Here is a 20,055-nt window from a genome sequence, read left to right on the forward strand (position 1 = left end):
TTGTCTTCACCTTGGTTTTTAACAGGCAACACCTCTAGCTTTTTAGCCGCATAGAAAGATGAACTCTTAATACAGCCCAAAGAACAACTTCAGCCTCCCTTAATCTGGGACCTGGTATAATGGGAAGGGCATGGATTTTGGAAACAGAGAGATGAGGATTCAGATTCTGGCTTGGCTGTTTAATGGCCATGTCACTTCTGAAAACATTTTTTTTTTTTTTTTTTACTATCTCTGAGCTTGGGCTATATTAAAGATTAGAGATGAGTGAATGTCAAATGCTTAACACAGTGCCTAGTCATTTAAATGGTCTACTATGTATATTATGGTCACATTCTCTAGCCAATTTACCTTAACTTCATGGGGAAATTCAATGGTCTCTCTCTGGGTCATGTATATATTATAGTTCAAGGCAAGGAACCAAGTTTCATTTTTAAAACTTTGTGGTCTCGGGGGTATAGATCAGGGGTAGAGCATTTGACTGCATTTTTAAAACTTTGTGGTCTTATTATTACGACCCAGGAAGATACCAATTTCTAGGTGCTGCTTAGCCAAATGTTCACTCTACATCCTAATACCCCTACAAAGTCATATAAAATTAGGATGTAGTCCATTCATAGGAAGGAAAAGTAACTGTTAATTCTCTTGGTGATCCACATTTCTACCTAATCTATACTTGTGATTAACTCTGATGCCCAATGTCACTACTGTCTTGAGAGCATACCTTCCCAAGCAATTTCTGGGCTGATTTTCATATAACAAAGTCATACCTTTCCATCCACAACAGAAACGTTAGCAGCTGGTGAGGATTCAGCTGTGGAGGTTGAAGGAAATATGTGAAAACTAGCATCTCTTGGTGACCTGACAATTTCATTCTGCCGATATAATCGATGATGACGCAGTTTGGAGACCCATGCATCAAACCAGTCCTGGGATTTCACCTAAAACAAAAAACAAAAGGGGATCCTAAGGGTGAAACCCATCTCTGGTTTACCACTGACACAGGCAAGTGAATTCCCCTGATAGTGGCAGAGAAACTGTTCTCTATTCTCAAACTACTGAAAAATGACTTTACCTTCAAATGATAGATGTGCTCTTCTGTGTCAAGGTCTATTCTCCGAGCTTTCTTTTTAATTGACATGACCGAGAGTCCGACATCGATGCTTCCATGGACCTTCCCCTTTTGAATCTGAAGTCAGAAGACTAGTAAATAGGCTAGAAGGATATAGGATTTTCTGTGTTTCTGTACTGAAGTGAGTGTAATGTAATCTTTACTTTATCTATGGGAGATGGACTACCACACCTCCTTTACAAAGAGAATATGATTAAGGTCCTTAATCTGAGGACAGCTGAATTTGCTGTGACTTCCCACCAATTTCAATAAATAAGACTATTCATTTCTTTTTTTTTTTTTAAGTTTACTTGTTTTTAGGAATCTTTACACCCAATGTGGGGCTTGAACTCACGACCCCAAGATCAAGAGTCACTTGCCCTACCAACTGAGCCAGCCAGGTGCCCCAAGACTATTTGTTTCTTAGTCCTGTTTCTGGCATAATTTATAATGCTAACCTTCATAATTCTAGATTGCACAGCTTATATCCCAAAAAAAGATATGTTTAGTGGTTCCTAAAATAACTACGGTCAATCTTTGACCCACAACCCAGAACATCCCCCAAGTAATCAGCCAGAAGCCAGCTGCTGAGGCCAAGCTGGGCAGTGGGGACTGAGAGCACAGAGTAACCAGTGCTTCCTCTGCTTGCCCTTGTCTGATCAAGGACACACCGCTGATTCGATGAAAGAGGTGGGGACAAAACAGAAACCTGAGTTATTTCCCTCTGCCACACTGACAAGGCAGGTGGCATCTTCCAGTTTTACATGCAAACAACTACTTCTTCAAGAAAAATAATTTGCAATGATGTTAGTGAGTTAGGATTCCCAAGAGAAAAGGATGCATGAAACAGAAATGAAGTTCGTAAGTTTTAAAAGGATACAGATAAGAACAAAGGTTGCTTTCAATCTCAAAAAAAAAAAAAGCACAGAAAGCATAGCTTATTGAGAGATGCAGGAAAAAAAGTCTATTTGGGTTTTCTCTCCAAGACAGAAGGGGTCATTTTATTAGTGTATCACTTGTAGGTTTAACCTTCTGTTCTTAACGACATCCATCACAATCGCTAAATTAAATCTTCATGCTCCAGTTAGAGATTTTTATGCTAGCATGAGCATAAGCATAAAACACACCTTGCCCGGAACACCGAAGTCTGGTAGCTTGTTACATCTTACAGGCACACAAATGCACAAAGCTGGTAACTACGTCACAAGGCTTGCACAACAGTGGTGTTTACTCACTTTAAAACTATCTTTGAAACATGTCCTGCGTGCTACTTACATCAAGTGGTGCCTTTGAATACTTTAACATTCCATTATCCAGGACAAAAAAACGCTGCAAGAACCAAACAAACCCCAGTTACCGTGTGCATTTTGGATTACATAAAACATTCACAAGTGTGTGTTTAACGTCGCTTGGCATTTAGCAATCGGTATTCAGGTATTTGAATTCGGTGCACCTGGTCATCAACAGTCACGTTAAATGGTCAGGAAATCTGAGCTTGAATTCCATTTCAACAGCCTACTAGCATTCTTTTACACACAATCCAATGGGAATGCAATCTTTCACCACCCTTTTCCCTGTAGGGAGTGGGGTTGGTATCCACAGCCAGGACTATCTGAATGAATCACACTGGGGTGTTTTTGAAAGCAAGAAATGAGAATAACTCGGTTGGGGTCACAGTGATTCTGTGAGGAGCCTCTCTAGAGGGACTTTTTCACCCTGAATGTAAACTCCTACATTTCCCTGGATACCATGGAAAATGCATGAAAATGCTCAAGTCTGTTACAGGAGTCAGTGAACTCTACCTATGAATAATGAATTATCTGGGAAGTTTAAGAAGGAGCTTTAGCAATATACTTGCATCTCCATTTCGCAAAATGCTTACATTTCACCATTAGTAAAAGAGATTAAAAATTGTTTCTGAATTACTTTAAGGGCAAAAAGGAGAAAAAAAAAAAAAAGAGTTTTGGCAGTTTTTGTCTCCTCCAGGATGCTCCTGGTCCAGTCCAAATGAATCTAGCCATCATTGCTTCACAAACACTCAGGAACCCTCTGCTGGTTTCCTTTCCATGGGCAATTCACATGGGAACAAACAGCCCTCAGGACCCAATCGAACAATGGGTCCAATGCCCTCCTATAGTCTCTACAGATGCAAGAAGTCTTTCTATTACTGGAAAATTACTCTGCTGGGAAGGTTTTATGTGATTTGGGAATACTCAGTGGCCTCGGTGGCAGGTGGTCAGGCTCGGGTATACTCTGCACAGAACGCACAGAAGGCCATGAAAACCCCTTCAACAAAGGTCCTAGGGGCAACAAGTAAGCACTGAAAGAAAGCATCTCCATAGTTGAAAAACACCTGATTGCTCAATCACCCATGACTTGGGCAATCAAATATGCTGATGCTTGAATAAATACCTGATAACGTTAGAGACCGGGAGAAAAGGCAATGCAGGTGAGAACCTCCTACTATTTACATAGAAAAATGCTCAAAGGCATGGCCCAGAAAGAGTGGCTGTTGAACCACAGCCAGTTTTGCCGAGATGTGGATGTGAGAATGCTAAATTAAAGTTAGCGATTCATAGAACATTGGTTTCTTTGACTTCTTTTTTCTACTTTTCTATTTCTACCTATCAAAGAATGTTAGCAGGGATAATCTATTGTGTGATCACAGAGGAAGAGATTAGCAAGGCCACTGATTCGAGGAAGTGCAAAGTGGTGAGGCCAGAATGAAAGGCAAAAGGTGATTCTGGGAAGGAGTATGGCCAGTTGGCCAAAATCCAAGGAAGAACAAAGGTCGAAAGAAATTCCTAGTATTGGGATAATACTAGGGGTTCAGGGGAGACTGAGGATGCTCTGACAAGTGAGAAGGAATACTAGTGAGAAGCCTCTTGGATCTGTTTTTATTTCACCCTCAGAGACAGGGGAGTGGGGCAACATTTCCTGTCCATTAATTTTAAGTATATCCCTTAAATTGCAAAAAATGTATTTCCCAAGGATCCTAATCCATAATGTCCCTGCTTTGGGCCACTGGACAGCCACTACCCAGCCATTTGGACACCAACAGATCCATCTGCTCTGAGATGAAATCCAATGGTAAATGTGTCAAGCAGATGAGCCTGTTCTTCCAGTGATTTCAGAGAAGGTACTGGTGGTCTATCGAAGGGCTTACATTGAAAATGGAGGACAATTTTCTTCTTCTTAGCATTACAGTATTCTCCTTACTTAGGTAATTGTAACAGTGTAGTACAAAATATTTTCTCCATAATTAAAACTGGAAGATGGAGAAAGGATGTGGGGTAGGGGAGAGCAAAATAAATCACATACTTTCAAGGGCAGTAAACAGACTTCCAAGATCAGTAATTTTGCATCTTTAGTTTGCACTGGTAACAATAATTCCAAGACTTTATCCCAAACACTTAAATAGAAATTTGTGTATGAGGATGTTCATCACAATATCATAATAGTAAAAAAATCAGACATATATTCCATGTCCAGCAATAGGGAATTGGTTCAATAATGGTGGAACATCTAATAAAAATCCATCCAATAGAACATATGCAGGCATTTAAAAACATCTTATTTCAGAGAATATTTAATAAGCACATATTCATGTTATTATTTTTTTTAATATTCATATTATTTTTAAATGAAAAAAGCAGAGTAGACAACATGTACAAGCTGGACTTTAAATATCATGTAAAATATGGTTTCCCTACATACAGATATTACAGATCTCAGACTTAAATAGGTATAATAGGTTGAAGCCCATACGGTTAAAAAAAAAAAAGGCTGTGAAAATTAGTTTTACACATGCAACCTTACTCTTCGATTTCCACCTAATGACATCAAATAAGATCCTCTCCCTGACGCAGATGATCTGAAGATGAACACGATGAAAATGGTACCTTGTGCCAGCCTTTTAAAGGCCATTTTCTTTTCTTCAGCATAAAGCCTTCGTGTTTGTCTGGTCTCTGGACATTGGTTTGGCCTATTTTCAGCCCTTCTATAATTTCCCAGCTGTCAGCTTCCTGAGAGAAAAGAAGAAAAACAAATCACATGTTTCTCAGTGTTTGATGACACAGTCAAAGTGGACTCTTAGTAGAACCTGCCTTTGAAGCAATACTGGACACATCAGAAATACGAACCACATTCTGGAGCAAAGTCTCACATTCGACACAGCGTTGTGCTGATAAGTGAAATGAGTTTCCAGGTAGACCTGGATGCACACAGGTCCATCGGAGATGGTTGGGCACTGGACTTCAGGGCAGAATGGAGTTTTGATGGCATGTACTCGGAAGGTTTAAAATGCATTTTTCCAGGGCGCCTGGGTGGCTCAGTTGGTTAAGCGACTGCCTTCGGCTCAGGTCATGATCCTGGAGTCCTGGGATCGAGTCCCGCATCGGGCTCCCTGCTCGGCAGGGAGCCTGCTTCTCCCTCTGACCCTCCCCCCTCTCATGTGCTCTCTCTCATTCTCTCTCTCAAATAAATAAATAAAATCTTTAAAAAAATAAAAAAATAAAAAAAAATAAAATGCATTTTTCCAGACAGTTCATCTCTGGGCACCACGGCACTTGAACGTTTTAAAGGAAGGTTGTTTTGGTGACAAATGTTCAATTAGTGCGGGGCCCTGGCCTTCTGTGTAAAATGGAAAGGCCGCAGTGTTCTGAGTGGTCCATCACCTACTGCACTAAACGCAGTGCTGTGGGCTGCATGCGTTTCAGAGCGCACGGGACATGCCCTGCTCGCCTCGCGACACCCAGCAGTTCATGCTTTGGAAGACACATATCCCGAGAAACACACACCCTTGGGAGCCCACAGAAAGAGCATGGGATTTCAAGGCCAGAAATCTGGATGGATCCTAGAGGCTACACGATCACCCTCCTCTGTTAAAAACAGACCAAATCATGGTTTCTTCTTTTATAAGAAGACACACGTTCCGTGTGTCTATGATGTCTGATTTTTTTCATGAGTTGTCAACATTTAAAAGTCAGAAGATTTCAGATGTAAAAACATCTGAATTTCGAGTGTTTTGTTAAAGTCTGTAAGATCTGGCAGCACTGGGCCTGCCCTGAGGGGAGGGTGCCCGGAAATCGTCAGTTTGCCACAGTCCCCTGTGGGCCCACCTCCATGTTAGATACCTGGCCCCTAGCAACATCCCAGTTTTCAAATCCCTGGACCAGGTGATACTAAAGGGCCTGTGCAGCTCCAAAGTAACGGCTGACCTGACCAACACTGATATTCTAGAGCTCGGGCATGTGGCACAATGAAGCAGGCGAGGCGGAAGCAACGAGGTCACGTCCCACGCACAACGGCTACAACCCCTCCCACGGCGCGGGGAGGCACAATCTCTCGGGGTAAGTGCTCTGTTGGCTCAGCTTCAGAAGGCTGGATGCAGCTCCACAGATGAGGGCAGGCCTCTCTGCAGAATGCCCCAGCCCAAAGGGGCTTGCGAAATTGCCTTCCGAAGAGATACGTTCTATCAGGAACCGCCCTTCAATCACGGAACAGAGGCTTCAAGAGGAATGGCTGGTGGGGTCCACCCCAGGGCAGAGGGACTTGCTGGCGCAAAGGTCTAGGTGGCGGCCGCCCAGAGCCTGCTGAAGGGCCGTGAGGCTCTGACAAGGCCCAGAGGCAGAGGTGCCACGATCAGTCACTGATGCTGGCCCTGGGGACTGGAAGGGAGAGGCTAACGTATTGACCCTCCATTCCCCTTTTCCTTTTTCCCTCCTTCCATCCCAGGAGCTGCTTGCCCCCTATGGCCAAATCACATCTCTTTTAAGGTCAAGTACGTATAAATGGGGGTGTGTTTTTTCTTTTTTTTTTTTTTTTAAAGATTTTATTTATTTATTTGACAGAGAGAGACACAGCCAGAGAGCGAACACAAGCAGGGGGAGTGGGAGAGGGAGAAGCAGGCTTCCCGCTGAGCAGGACTCTGGGATCATGACCTGAGCCAAAGGCAGCTGCTTAACGACTGAGCCACCCAGGCGCCCCAAGGGGGGGGTGTTTTTTCACAGTAAGTTATGTTTCTAGGAGATGCAGCCGAGCATTGCTTCATTCTAGCATCACTAAGCCTAGGAGATACTCCTGGCTTATAAAAAGCCCTCTCAGCCAACATTGTGCCTCTGTCCTTCCAAATCCAACTCTAAATGCCCCCCACTGGACAAGAAAAACCAATCTGAGACCAGTGCCATTTCTTTGTCTACTTGGTCATCCATGAGGAGGGGTCCCCAGTGAATGAGATATTTACCTTACAAAAACACACCTACTGGTATCCATTTACCAACATTAAGAACTCTTTACAGTATCTGTAAGTGTCCCCTTACAAACAGCCCAAAAAGTAATCTTCTATTTGAAGATAATATTATCAGGAACTGTGACTGAACGGGTCAAAACTGTTAATTAGATACAGTAATTTTTTTTTTTTTTTTTTTTTTTTTTTTTTAAGAGAGAGCGAGCGTGAGTTGGGGGAAGAGGCAAAGGGAAATGGAGAGAATCCCAAGCAGGCTCCATGCCCATGCATAGAGCCCGATGCGAAGCTTGATCTCATGACCCTGAAATCATGACCTGAGCCAAACTCACGAGTCGGATGCTTAACGGACTGAGTCACTCAGGCCCCCCTAAATACAATAATTAAAAAAAAAGTTTCCGATGAGACAATTTCAGGCTGTATACCATGTTTTTTTTTTTTTAAAGCTTTTTTTTTTTTTAAAGATTTATTTATTCATTTGAGAGAGCGAGAATGAGAGAGAGTACATGAGAGGGGGGAGGGTCAGAGGGAGAAGCAGGCTCCTCACTGAGCAGGGAGCCTGATGTGGGACTCGATCCCGGGACTCCGGGATCATGACCTGAGCCGAAGGCAGTCGCTTAACCAACGGAGCCACCCAGGCGCCCTGTATACCATGTTTTTTGAACAATACAAGTACCGGTGGCATTATGGTCTGGAGCACAAAGTGAGGTGCTCTGATATTCCCATTTTAAAATATTGATCTACAATTCAACAAATAAGCATTGCTTACGAATGTTAGAATAATCAGAGAAAACACTAGGTTCTACTATCACCAGGAGAGTGGACTAAAATTTTCATAAAAATGATGGATTTTTACTTACTTTTTAAAAGTTTGATACAGTCAAGTAATAAAAGAATAACTCTCCATATATGTGTAAATATATTCATTAGAGCTTTCTCTGTTCTTAGATAGCAGCTGTATTTAATGACATTTCTATTTTTAGTAGCCTTATCCATAGATAGCATCTCTAGAATAACATTTTCATTTTCAGCTAGATCTTATTTGAAGGCTAGTGTTCATCTTTGATTTATTCTGTGTGTGTATATATGATGTGTATATATAAGTGATGTGTGTGTGTGTATACACAGGATGTGCCTGTGTACCTATGATATATATATATATGATGTGGTGTGTGTGTGTGTATATTTATATATGTATATATATATATATATATGAATACCCTGGATAACTTGTAAAAATGGAAATATTTAATAATAAGTACAGTGCTTTTGGGATTTTTTTCTAATTAAACTCAGACACAATACTAGCTTATTCCTGAGGTGCTATGGCTACTGATTTCTATCACAGTAGTTTTTTCTTAGTTTAACTAACAGAGGAAGAAAAAAAAGGGATAAGATAGAAAAGGTGAAAAATTAAAATGTATTTCTTAAACATAAATGCAGTAGTTCCGAACAAATAACTCCATTTACTCTGATCCAATGTTACTAAAGCCAAAAGAAACTGAAAAGAATCCTAATACAGTTCTTACAGTTAAATAAGCTGTCAAACTGACAAAGAGGCAACAAGGTAAATCCAGAACAAACAACATCCTCCCTATTTCAGTTATAAATGCTGATGATGTTATAAATAAGGTGTGTAAGATATGAACACAGCCCATCTCAGTGCTTAATATGACCCACCTCTATGCTTAGTAGACTAGGTCTACCTTAAGAAAGTTAAAGTCACTTTCTGAAAACTGAAGAATTTTTTTTGTAATTTCAACTGATACTCATTTTCTGTTTTAAAGTCTCTAATTTTCAGGGCGCCTGGGTGGCTCAGTCGTTAAGCGTCTGCCTTCGGCTCAGGTCATGGTCCCAGGGTCCTGGGATCGAGCCCCGCATTGGGCTCCCTGCTCCGCGGGAAGCCTGCTTCTCCCTCTCCTACTCCCCCTGCTTGTGTTCCTTCTCTTGCTGTGTCTCTCTCTGTCAAATAAATAAATAAATAAAATCTTAAAAAAAAAAAAAGTCTCTAATTTTCGTTGGTTTACTTATAATAGAAACAGAGTCAAAAGCCCTAATGTGATCATATTGGAACTTGAGTCAGATATACAAACATTTTTGCTGTTCTAGAAATTTTAAATACACTTTTTACCTAATAATAATAACTAAAAACAGAAAGTAATCCGATAACAGTCTGCTCATTTGAGACATTTCCTTTCTCCAGGGTATACTCTAGATGCATGAATGCTGGGGGCGGGGGTGGGGCGGTCTGGGAACATGCTTCGGGAGGTGAAAACACCGAACAAAGAATTTCAACAAATCCTGAGTCAGGACATTGTGTACTTCAAACAATGTTCTTCCACCACCAACTGGTGCCCAAGAAGTCCGTCTTCTCTCAAAGGGACTGAGAGATGGTGAGATGCCATGGTATCTGGGATGGATGGGATCCTCTGATTTCAGGAGGCCCCGAGAGATGTGGTATCTATTAGGACAAAAACCACCACAAGAGTAGTAGTCCTCTAGCAGGATCCACGCGGGTAACAGCACGGAGGAGTAGTGGGAGGTGGATGCTGTTGGCACCCGACCCAGGCGCCCGTATCAGGCCAGTGGATCCTTGCCCCAGCCGCCTGAGCACTGCGGAAGCTCCCTCCTTCCCCGGTGAACTGCTGCCTGCTGAAGCTGGGGCCTCCGCGCCTGCGGACGGGTCTCCCTCCTCCACAGCTGCAGCATCCCCACCTCAGCCTCTCCCTCCCTCAAGACTCTCACCTACTGAAGGACCCAAGAGTACAAACAGCCGAAGGAACAAAAAGTCCCTGCCTCAGGGTGAGAGCCACTCTGTGGTACAATTCATGCTCCGGGGCTCACCCTGGGAGCAGGCTCAAGGGGGGACTCCAGCCCAAACTCCTTCTTGCCAGCACCGCACTGCCCTAACCTCTGCTCTTATCCTTGCTCCTGAGGGCTCTCCCTCAATGAATCACAACCACCCTACGCCCAGTCCTCCTTCTAGAGGACCTGATGTAAGAAAGAATGTAAGATAAAGTAAGAGATGTCAAGTACAGGGACAGGCTGGGGCGGAGGGTGGGTCGGGGCTGGGAGGTGAGGAGCAGCATTTGCAGAAGGATTCCTGTGGGCCCGACTTAGGAGAGTAGGAGTTTTAGCTAGGTGCAGGAGAGCACTCCAGAAGGAACAGACATGCCGCCGTGGAGGAGAGAAAGAGCACGGCCAGGGCAGAGAACTGTGTGCAGACGCATGTAGCTGGAGTAGAAAGTGAGATGTCAAGGACGCTAGAGATGCACTTGGTGGGAGACGAGGAACCAAAGCAAGTCTTGTGTGCATTTGCTCTTTATTATTATTCTTGTACTTACTAGATCGCCAGTTTATCATAAAAGGACATAACTCAGGAATAGCCAGGTGGAAAGGATGCAGAGGGCAAGCTCTGGGCACAGGGTGTGGAGCTTCCGTGCCCTCTGCAGGGGCGCCAATTCCCCAGGGCCTCCCCGTGTTCGACAACCAGGAAGTTCCTCCTGATTTGTGCTTTGAATACCAGCAACTCTCCTTTCTGTTTCTGTGTGTCAGTCTTAGAGGTCTCCTCTCACCGTGTATCTCTCACCATCCTGGTCTCTGGCACACACCTCCCGGCTGTCTGACTCTGGACAACTAACTTATGCTCCAAGTCTCAGTTTTCCTTATCAGTAAAATGAGAAGAACATCAGTAGTCACTTCATTGAGCAGGCTGATGTGAGAGAATATCTGTACTGATGCAATGCCTGGGACAAAGTAGGTGCTCAAGAAATGTTAGCTGCTTCTTCCACTGCCCCAGTATTTATTTTTCCTCTCTCTCCACTAGCTGCTTGTAAGAGAGAACTGATGTTTTCAAAGAGATTACTAGTTGTAGTTACCAAGTAGGCATTCTCTCTGTTTGCCATTCAAATAGAAATCAGATTATTTTCTCTTTCTCTCTGCATTATTAAGTTTGATAACCCCTTTCCTTAGTTTTACAGTCTACTCCTGTCCAATAACACAAACTTTATAGCTTGCAATATCTTTCAACTATGAAGAGTACAAGCATATATATTCCATACCATAAAGTGTGTTCTTTCCTTAAAGGATTCTGTTTAATATAGGAAAAGCAGAGTGGAAGAATCAGTGATACATATTTCAAAGCATTTTTGGGGGAAATACAGTGCTATTTTTATATTTGCATTCCAAATCCCCATGCATTCTATTTTCTGAGTTTCTCCATAGGAGAGGCAGCCCGCTGAAAATGCAGGGAGTCGAGCAAAGGGTAGGGATGAGTAGGATGGCATCTCCTCAACTTTTCTTTATGATTTTTTGCATTTGAGACATAAATGAATTTAGATGTGTCCCCAGTCCAAGGAAGAGAAGGCTGAAGGGAAGGAACGCTGGTTTCCATTAAACTGAAGAGGTTTTCATGGGTAGTCTGTAGTGTTCTCCTCGGAGCTCAGAGTGAGGAAGGCCAGATGGGAGGGGAAGACTGGGACTCTGAATGTCCAACAACCCCTCCAGGCAGGTGCTACTGGACCTGCAGGTGGGGTAGAACTGAAACAGTCTAAGTCTGAATCCCTGCCCTGCTACTTAGCAGCTTTTTCAGACTTTGAGCAAGTTCTTAATTCTCGGTTTCCGTATTTTTTTTTTTTTAAGATTTTATTTATTTGACAGAGAGAGACACAGTGAGAGAGGAGCACAAGCAGGGGGAGTGGGAGAGGGAGAAGCAGGCTTCCCGCCAAGCAGGGAGCCTGATGTGGGGCTCGATCCCAGGACTCTGGGATCATGACCTGAGCCGAAGGCAGACGCTTAATGACTGAGTCACCCAGGCGCCCCTCGGTTTCCGTATTTGTAAACGTAACAGATACCTACAGCGCATGGAGCTGTTAGCAAGGGTTCTGTTAAATGGGATCATGTATTTAAGCACCTGGCACCGTGCCTGGAACACAGTGCACAGGCAATCATGGTGGCCGTTGCTGCTATTGTTAGTATTGTGATTTTTTTGCTGGACCCAGTGATTTTTTTTATATTAGCTTGATGTAGAAATAGTAGCTCATGTCTCCAACAGGAGAATGACAATGGTTTCTCTTCCTCTAAACCAAAAGAGTATTTTGGATCTTTGTAGTCCTGCAATTCCCAGCAAAATATACTTTCATCTATTCCTCCCTTATCCCGGGCAGAGAAAGCCTACATACTGGAGGCGGAAAGACGTGGCAGCGCAGGCCTACGAGAGGAATCACAGCGACCCCAGGGGAGTCAGGTGGAAGGCCTGTTTACAGTTCCGCTGGCCGCCGAACAGGCATCATGCTATCCGAGAAAGCACCACATCCCGTCACTGACCTTGGAGAGGGGGACCGGCTCTGGTTCGAGCAACTGCCGACTGACAGAGGGCTCGGTGCTGGAGGAAGCAGTCCTCTCCAGTACGTGGATACTCTGAAAACACATGGAAATACAGCCCAGGATTAGACAACCCAGTTTTCATGCAGATGGACCTGGGGGGTGAGACCACACAAATCACAGTAAGAACAGTGAGCCATGTTAACCATGGCAAGTTCCTGAGGAGACCAAAGGCAGCAATAACAGTCAGAAAAATGTCAGCACAGGATTTGGCTTTCCCCCCTTAGGCATTTGCTGCTGCTGTACTGGTTTCAGCTCTGAGAAAAGGTCAGAGATCACACAGATTTAAAAAACCACAGAGCATGTCTCAACATATTTATACCTTTATGAGAATGCAATCTACCGCTCAGACAATTAGCCTTACATACAAATTTTTGCTTAGCTCTCCAAGGGCAACAGACAAAAAGGAAAGTCTGTATCCAAAAAGCCCAGAGCCTTAATACCACTTAAGTCTCTAGAGTTTCTTATAACCCTTATGAAATAATTATAATTGTAATATTTTGTAATAACTTTTAAATGCACAGAGAAGAAAACAATTCATCAAATACAATAAACAGCAGATGTGTTTTACAGACTATAAAAAGCAGTAAGATAACATGCCGACCGAAAAATAGGCAAAGTACATGAACAGGCAACTCATGCAGAACACACACACACACACACGTGTGTGTGTGTGTGTGTGTGTATACATATATATACACACACATACATACACACACACAATGGAGTATTACTCAGCCATAAAAAAAAAATGAAATCTTGCCATTTGTAACAACATGGATGGAACTAGAGGGTATTATGCTAAGCAAAATAAGTCAACAGAGAAAAGCAATTATCATATGATCTCACTCCTATGTGGAATTTAAGAAACAAAAGAGAGGAGCATAGGGGCAGGGAGGAAAAAATGTTAGACTAAATCAGAGAGGAAGACAAACCATAAGAGACTCTCAATCTCAGGAAACAGACTGAGGGTTGCTGGAGTGGAGGAGGGGTGGGAGGGATGGGGTAACTGGGTGATGGACATTAAGGAGGGCGTGTGATATAATGAGCCCTGGGTGTTATATAAGGTTGATGAGTCACTGACCTCTACCTCTGAAACTAATAATATACTATATGTTAATTAATTGAATTTAGATTTAAAAGAATGAAAAAAAGGGGAAAAAAAAAAGAGTTCCTTACCCCACATAATGCATGATTTATTTCTGGGAAAAGGAAACACACTAACCCAGAAATATTCCATGAAATGAACTGCCTGGGAAATTTGTTGGGGGAAAAAAAAACCCTTTTTACAGAGTTATTAAATAGAAAACCAAAAGAAGTTTTATTCTAAAGTCAGTATTGACTAAAATCAAATCATCATGGTACAGTGTGGGGTAATGCAGAAAATGTCAATTGGGGCAGGTGGTAGGGAAGTAGAATTATCTCTGGCATCTTTTCCAAACTACACATATCATCCCACACATAGATTCTGATGGGCCCCCAGGGAAAATCTCCCACCTTCTCACCCCAGATAGGAACACTGCTATTGATGGGCAGGAATCATCAGATTTGCTGAGTGAGAAACGGATGAGAAATGAGCGAAATCAGGTAAACCACTGGCCTACAGTCAGATGAAACGAGAACTGAACTTGGGTTCTGACACATACTAAGTACTTGTTTGGGGCTATTATTTAATTTCTCTCCGCATCTATTTCCTTGTCTTCTGGAAAAGGAGAGAATAGTAAGAGCTACCTTATGAGTTTAATGTAAACATTAAGTGAGATATATGATAATGATATTAAATAAATGTTAGTGGATTCTGAATTATGTTGTGCCATTTATATCTATGATATTTTATCGAATAAATATGTCAGACTCTATCTACTGTTTTCATTTTACCTTAAAAAAAAAAAAAAGCAAAGGCATCTTACGGAGGGAAAAACTGGTAGTGTGTGCTCAGATCTTTAACAGACAAAAAGGGAACAAAGGCCCGGGAACTTGCATTATTTGTTTGCTCATGTTGGTATTTTGGATAGGATCCTATTAGAAACACATCAGCTAAATTTAAAATTTAGATGTATTCTGAGATCATATAATTAGAAACTAAAATGAGAATTTTATTGCTGTTGAAACTAAAACATTATTACCTTCTTCTGGGAGGTAATCGTCCCTCCTCCCAACTTTCATTTTCTTTCTTATGTTTTATTTATTATTATTATTTTTTATTTATCTGAGAGAGAATGGGAGACAGAGAGCATGAGAGGGGGAGGATCAGAGGGAGAAGCAGACTCCCCGCTGAGCAGGGAGTCCGATGCGGGACTTGATCCCGGGACTCCAGGATCATGACCTGAGCCGAAGGCAGTTGCTTAACCAACTGAGCCACCCAGGCGCCCCTTCTTTCTTATGTTTTAAAATGACAAAACTAATATATGCTCATTATAAAAGATTCAAATACAACATAGAAAAATAGAAAAGGAAAGGTCAAACTTCCCAATCATCGTTCCAACCCCTAGCTTCTGGAGCAGTAACTCTCAAAAGGTAGCCCACAAACCAAAACCTCAATAAGGCTGAACCAATTTTTTTTTTTAAGATTTTATTATTATTTATTTGACAGAGAGAGACACAGCAAGATACGGAACACAAGCAGGGGGAGTGGGAGAGGGAGAAGCAGGCCTTCCGAGGAGCACGGAGCCAGACGCGGGGCTCGATCCCAGCGTCCTGGGATCATGACCTGAGCCGAAGGCCGACACCCAACGACTGAGCCACCCCGGTGCCCCATGGCTGAACCAATTTTTGTAAACCTGCATCTTAACCCTGGTTCCCTTTGGTTATCGATTTTACTTACTCTAAATCGTCCAGTGAAATATATTTGGCTCGAGCCTCTCTCTTTAAGGACCCTCCTCTACCCTCATCTTTGCAGGTGTGTTGGGCAATAAAACACATACACGTTGCCTCCCTGGCCCCGCCCCCAACAAATACACATGGTAAGAAAAGCAAAACTTGGAAAGAAACTTGACCTTAGCAACTATAAGGCGGGAAATAAAGTATTAACCCAGGAATTTAGCCAGAGGAAGGAAACTAAATCCTCTAATTTCCAAACCAAGCCACAGACATGGAAGAGCAATTAAGGATATTTAAAGTGTGATAAAAATGAGTTTTGTGGGCGCCTGGGTGGCTCAGTTGGTTAAGCGACTGCCTTAGGCTCAGGTCATGATCCTGGAGTCCTGGGATCGAGTCCCGCATCGGGCTCCCTGCTCAGCGGGGAGTCTGCTTCTCCCTCTGACCTTCCTCCTTCTCATGCTCTCTGTCTCTCATTCTCTCTCTCTCAAATAAATAAATAAAATCTTTAAAAAAAATGAGTTTTGTCTCTATAGATACCTGGGAATATTTAAAATGTTGCTAGGATTTTGTGAATCAGAAGGGTTAGTGACCAAACCAGGAAGAATCTACAAAATACCTCCTGCAGTATCTGTGACAAATAACACAATGTTAGTTTTTTTTCTACCTGGTTTTACAAAACAGTTTCTATTATAGAAGAAAAGAGGTTCATTTATTTCAAACATAGTACAATACAGCACACATTCAAGCTGAGTGAAAAATACAAGCTCCAAACGTTGATTTGCCAAGTCACAGATAATTATAAAAAGTTTACTAAGAAATTGTAAATAAATGTTTTCTTACCACAAATGTATGTATACATTTTACTAAAAAATTAAAGCATAATTGATAAAACTACCAGGTGATACTCATTATTATTGTCACTAGCTTCAAAAAATAAGCTATTTCATTTAACTTCTGTAATGATAATGAAGAAGCCAAAAGCTCTCATGCAAACTTGCGCAGTCTTACATTTGTATATTATTAGAACCTATCGCTGTCTATCCAATTATTTATTACCCAATCCTAAAAAATTAACCCACTACCTTACGAATTACCTTCACACTCATAGAGTTTAAAGCCAAAAGCATATCCCTGAGGTTATTTAATCCTACACATAACCATTCATTATTTGTTTTGATTGTTTTATTTGTTTTTGTTCTTTTTTAAGGGGGGAGGCAGGGGCAGAGAGAGAATCTTAAGCAGGCTCCACACCCAGCTGAGAGCCCAATGCGGGGCTTGAACTCACAACCCTGAGATCATGACCTAAGCCAAAACCAAGAGTTGGACACTTAACTGACTGAGCCACCTATTCATTATTTGTAATGAAACATCTAAATACTTGAATGTTCTATTTTCAATATTGGCAAATAAAAAGAAGACAGTTTTTAAACTTCACCATACTCAGTCTTGGACTCTAGTTAGATTGGGTGCTCCTTGAAGGCAGAGAGCAGCTCATCTTCACCTTGTTATCCCACCTCTTCTACTGCCAACCCACCCTTAGCACAAGACCCTGCACACTGTGGCCAGCCAAAAATTTCTGGAGTTTTTCAGTGAGCTCTGATTAATTTGTAGAGACCAGTCCCTTAGCAATCCTTGACACGATTAGGCATAAAACTGCCTTCTAGCTTCATACTGGAATTATAAAAAAAAAAAAAAATCACAGCTCCAATGGGATAGAGCTTTTGAAAACATTTTAAAGAACTTAACTTTTAAAAGTGAAACAGCCAGTAGATTAACCACAGTGCTCTTGTTTGGTAGATTTAAAGCTAACGGCTGGGTCAAATCTAACGTGGCAACATCTTCAGTAACAAAACTGAATCCATTTCATAAGGTTTCCTTTACGATCATAATCAGTGCTATACTTTTGTGTATTTTTCTTCACAAGCTGGCTATTTTCATATTCTTTCACGGTGACATGGAAACATGCCAAATATCTTCAAGGTGTTATTACATATTATATAAGCAGGTTAAATAAAGGATTACATAAACTTGTAAATTATTCTTTTAAAATCAAGTTTCCTTTCAAATACTAAAATTACAACTTTTCAGGTCTGTGTATTTTTTGGTTTTTTCTCTAAGCCTTTTTTTTTTAGAGCAGTTTTACGTTCACAGCAAAACTGGGAGGAGATTTCAGAGACTTCCCATATACCACTGGTCCCCACATAGGCATAGTGTCCCCCATTATTAGTCTCCCCCACTAGAGTGGTACATTTGTGACAGTGACGAACCTAGATGGTCAGTTTTTTAAGGAACTCAGAACACACAGAGACAGTACTCAGTTGCCCGTTATTCCCCCTGCTCAGAGAGAACGGATGCATATTTAGCGTAAAGCCAGGAGGCCAGGACACACATGTCACTACAGCTCTTTAATTTGGTAAGAATTCATTTGATGCAACTCCCACGGAGGGGGAATGTGATTCTCAAAATGCGAGCGCACAAGATCCGCTGAACGGGTCTCCTAGTTTGGGAGGTCTGTCTCTAGTCTCATTGCATTTCAAAGACACACAGGAACTGCTGTAACTATTTGAGGCTGTGGCTACAAATTTCTGCAGACTCATTTTTCATACAAATTTAGGACACTGATAAGGAGAACAGGCCCACTGCTCTCTGAACGTTACTGCCACTGAAATTGTTCATCTGATGATCACACCTATTTTGATATTTGTGAATTATGTAAAATATTTTCAAAGAAAAATACCTAAAATAGTTTATAAACTTCTAAAGTATTTTCTCCTTCAGGTTTTTGGCTGTGAGGCTTGTGTCTCTTCTAGTTACATCTAATCTTAACGCAGCAACACTATTTCAGTGATGCTCATAACCTTCATGTGATAGTGCTGAGAACGGTGGTGGTGGAGGGTGACGTGTGGTGTTCTCTGCATCCCTGTCTCTAGGCTTTACACGGATTATTTCATTCCATTTTCACAAAAAGCCTCGGAGTGATGACTATGACATTTATTTTATAGCTGATTGAACCGAGAGAGGCACAGAGGGGTTAAATTAATGACACGGTGTCAGTAAGTGTTGGATTTGGAATGTGAATTGGGATTTTACTTTGCATCCAAGCTTTTAAGCACTGCCTTCTACTGAAATTAAAGCCAACATTAAATGGCAAAACGGCAGCCATTTCAAGCAGTGTATTCCCTCAAGACTAACTGAACACATCAAAGGCCATCCTCAACCACAACCTTTCGTGGAAGCAGAGGCAGAAATGAGTAAAACAAAACAAAACAAAAAACGATTAGAGCACTCTTGGGCGCCTGGGTGGCTCAGATGGTTAAACATCTGCCTTCGGCTCAGGTCATGATCTGGGGTCCTGGGAATGAGCCCTGCATTGGGCTCCCTGCTTGGTGGGAGGCCTGCTTCTCCCTCTCCCTCTGCCTCTCCCCCTGCTCATGCTCTCTCTCTCTCACTCTCTGTGTCTCAAATGAATAAATAATAAAAAATCTTAAAAAAAAAAAAAAGATTAGAGCACTCTTAAATATGGTGCAACCTTAAGGTTCATTTCCAAGTCAAGAACTATGAGCAAGCCAGCTAGCTTTTCCTTCGGGGCTGCAGAGAAAAGAACATAAATTTGCAGTCACACAGATGAGCATACCAACCCTTATGCTGCTATTTACCATGTGACTTGGGCAAATCAGGACCCTCTCTCAGCCTCAGTGTCCTTGAGCTATAAAATGGGGATGGCAATGTCTACCTTAGAAGACATGGCAAGTCACAGAGCTGGTACCCAGTGTATACAACAGTGCTAGCCTGGCATACCGTGGGCATTTAATAAATGGTAGCTGACATCTCTGGTAAGTGATCTAAGAATAAATCTTTAGGAATCCTGAGTATTTTTACTGCCACAGAAAGAGATATCCAAACACCCTGGCGGGGTAGGACATCTGCGAGTGAAGAATCCATACCCGACATGACCACCATGTTAGCTGGTCAGCCTAGTAACAGCAGGCAGCAGCACCTCCTGACCAGAGCATCAGAACTCACTGAGGAAGCTGACCACGTGAGCACAGACAGATGCCCGAGATGCGTGCTAGCCGAAGAGAGCGAGAGATCCTGCACCCTTCTGAACAGCAGTGGCAGAGGCACGTGGACATGCCGCTGGCTTCTTAATAACTCCCGCAAGGAAATATTATTATTATTATTATTATTATGATTATTATTATTATTATTATTGGAATGGCATAAAATATTAAAATCACCAAAGCCAGAAGGCCACGCCTGAATAAACAGTAATTCTACTACTTTCTTTATAGTAATAATTGTCTTACTTGCACTGAAAAATGGCAGAATTGCATTAATCATAAATCTCCATATAAGTGCCATGGAAATGAATGAAAGTAGAAAAGGTTAGAAATAGTGGCTGGGAAAATTCCACACGGCATACCTGGGAAGCTCTGTAGGGAGATGTGGCAGTCCTCACAGTCTTGACTCCTTTTGCGTAGAAAGAGGAAACTTATTAAGA

At 42.0% G+C, this 20,055-nt stretch overlaps 1 protein-coding gene across 3 annotated transcripts in view; it reads right to left on the reverse strand.

The window, feature by feature from the left end:
• The window catches only part of OSBPL6 (oxysterol binding protein like 6), a 198,327-nt gene that overhangs the window by 52,592 nt on the left and 125,680 nt on the right, over positions 1 to 20,055 (reverse strand). For all 3 annotated transcript variants that reach the window (XM_035007654.1, XM_035007656.1, XM_035007655.1), the window contains 5 exons: positions 12,678 to 12,770; positions 5,011 to 5,133; positions 2,384 to 2,437; positions 1,073 to 1,186; positions 768 to 938 (listed from right to left, as the gene is read on the reverse strand). In XM_035007654.1, coding sequence (XP_034863545.1) covers positions 768 to 938; positions 1,073 to 1,186; positions 2,384 to 2,437; positions 5,011 to 5,133; positions 12,678 to 12,770 — 555 coding nt within the window. The remainder of the gene's footprint in view (positions 1 to 767; positions 939 to 1,072; positions 1,187 to 2,383; positions 2,438 to 5,010; positions 5,134 to 12,677; positions 12,771 to 20,055) is intronic.

This window comes from Mirounga leonina, unplaced genomic scaffold (assembly GCF_011800145.1).
Source record: "Mirounga leonina isolate KUSES-001 unplaced genomic scaffold, KU_Mleo_1.0 Mir_151, whole genome shotgun sequence".
NCBI classification, from domain to species: domain Eukaryota; kingdom Metazoa; phylum Chordata; class Mammalia; order Carnivora; family Phocidae; genus Mirounga; species Mirounga leonina.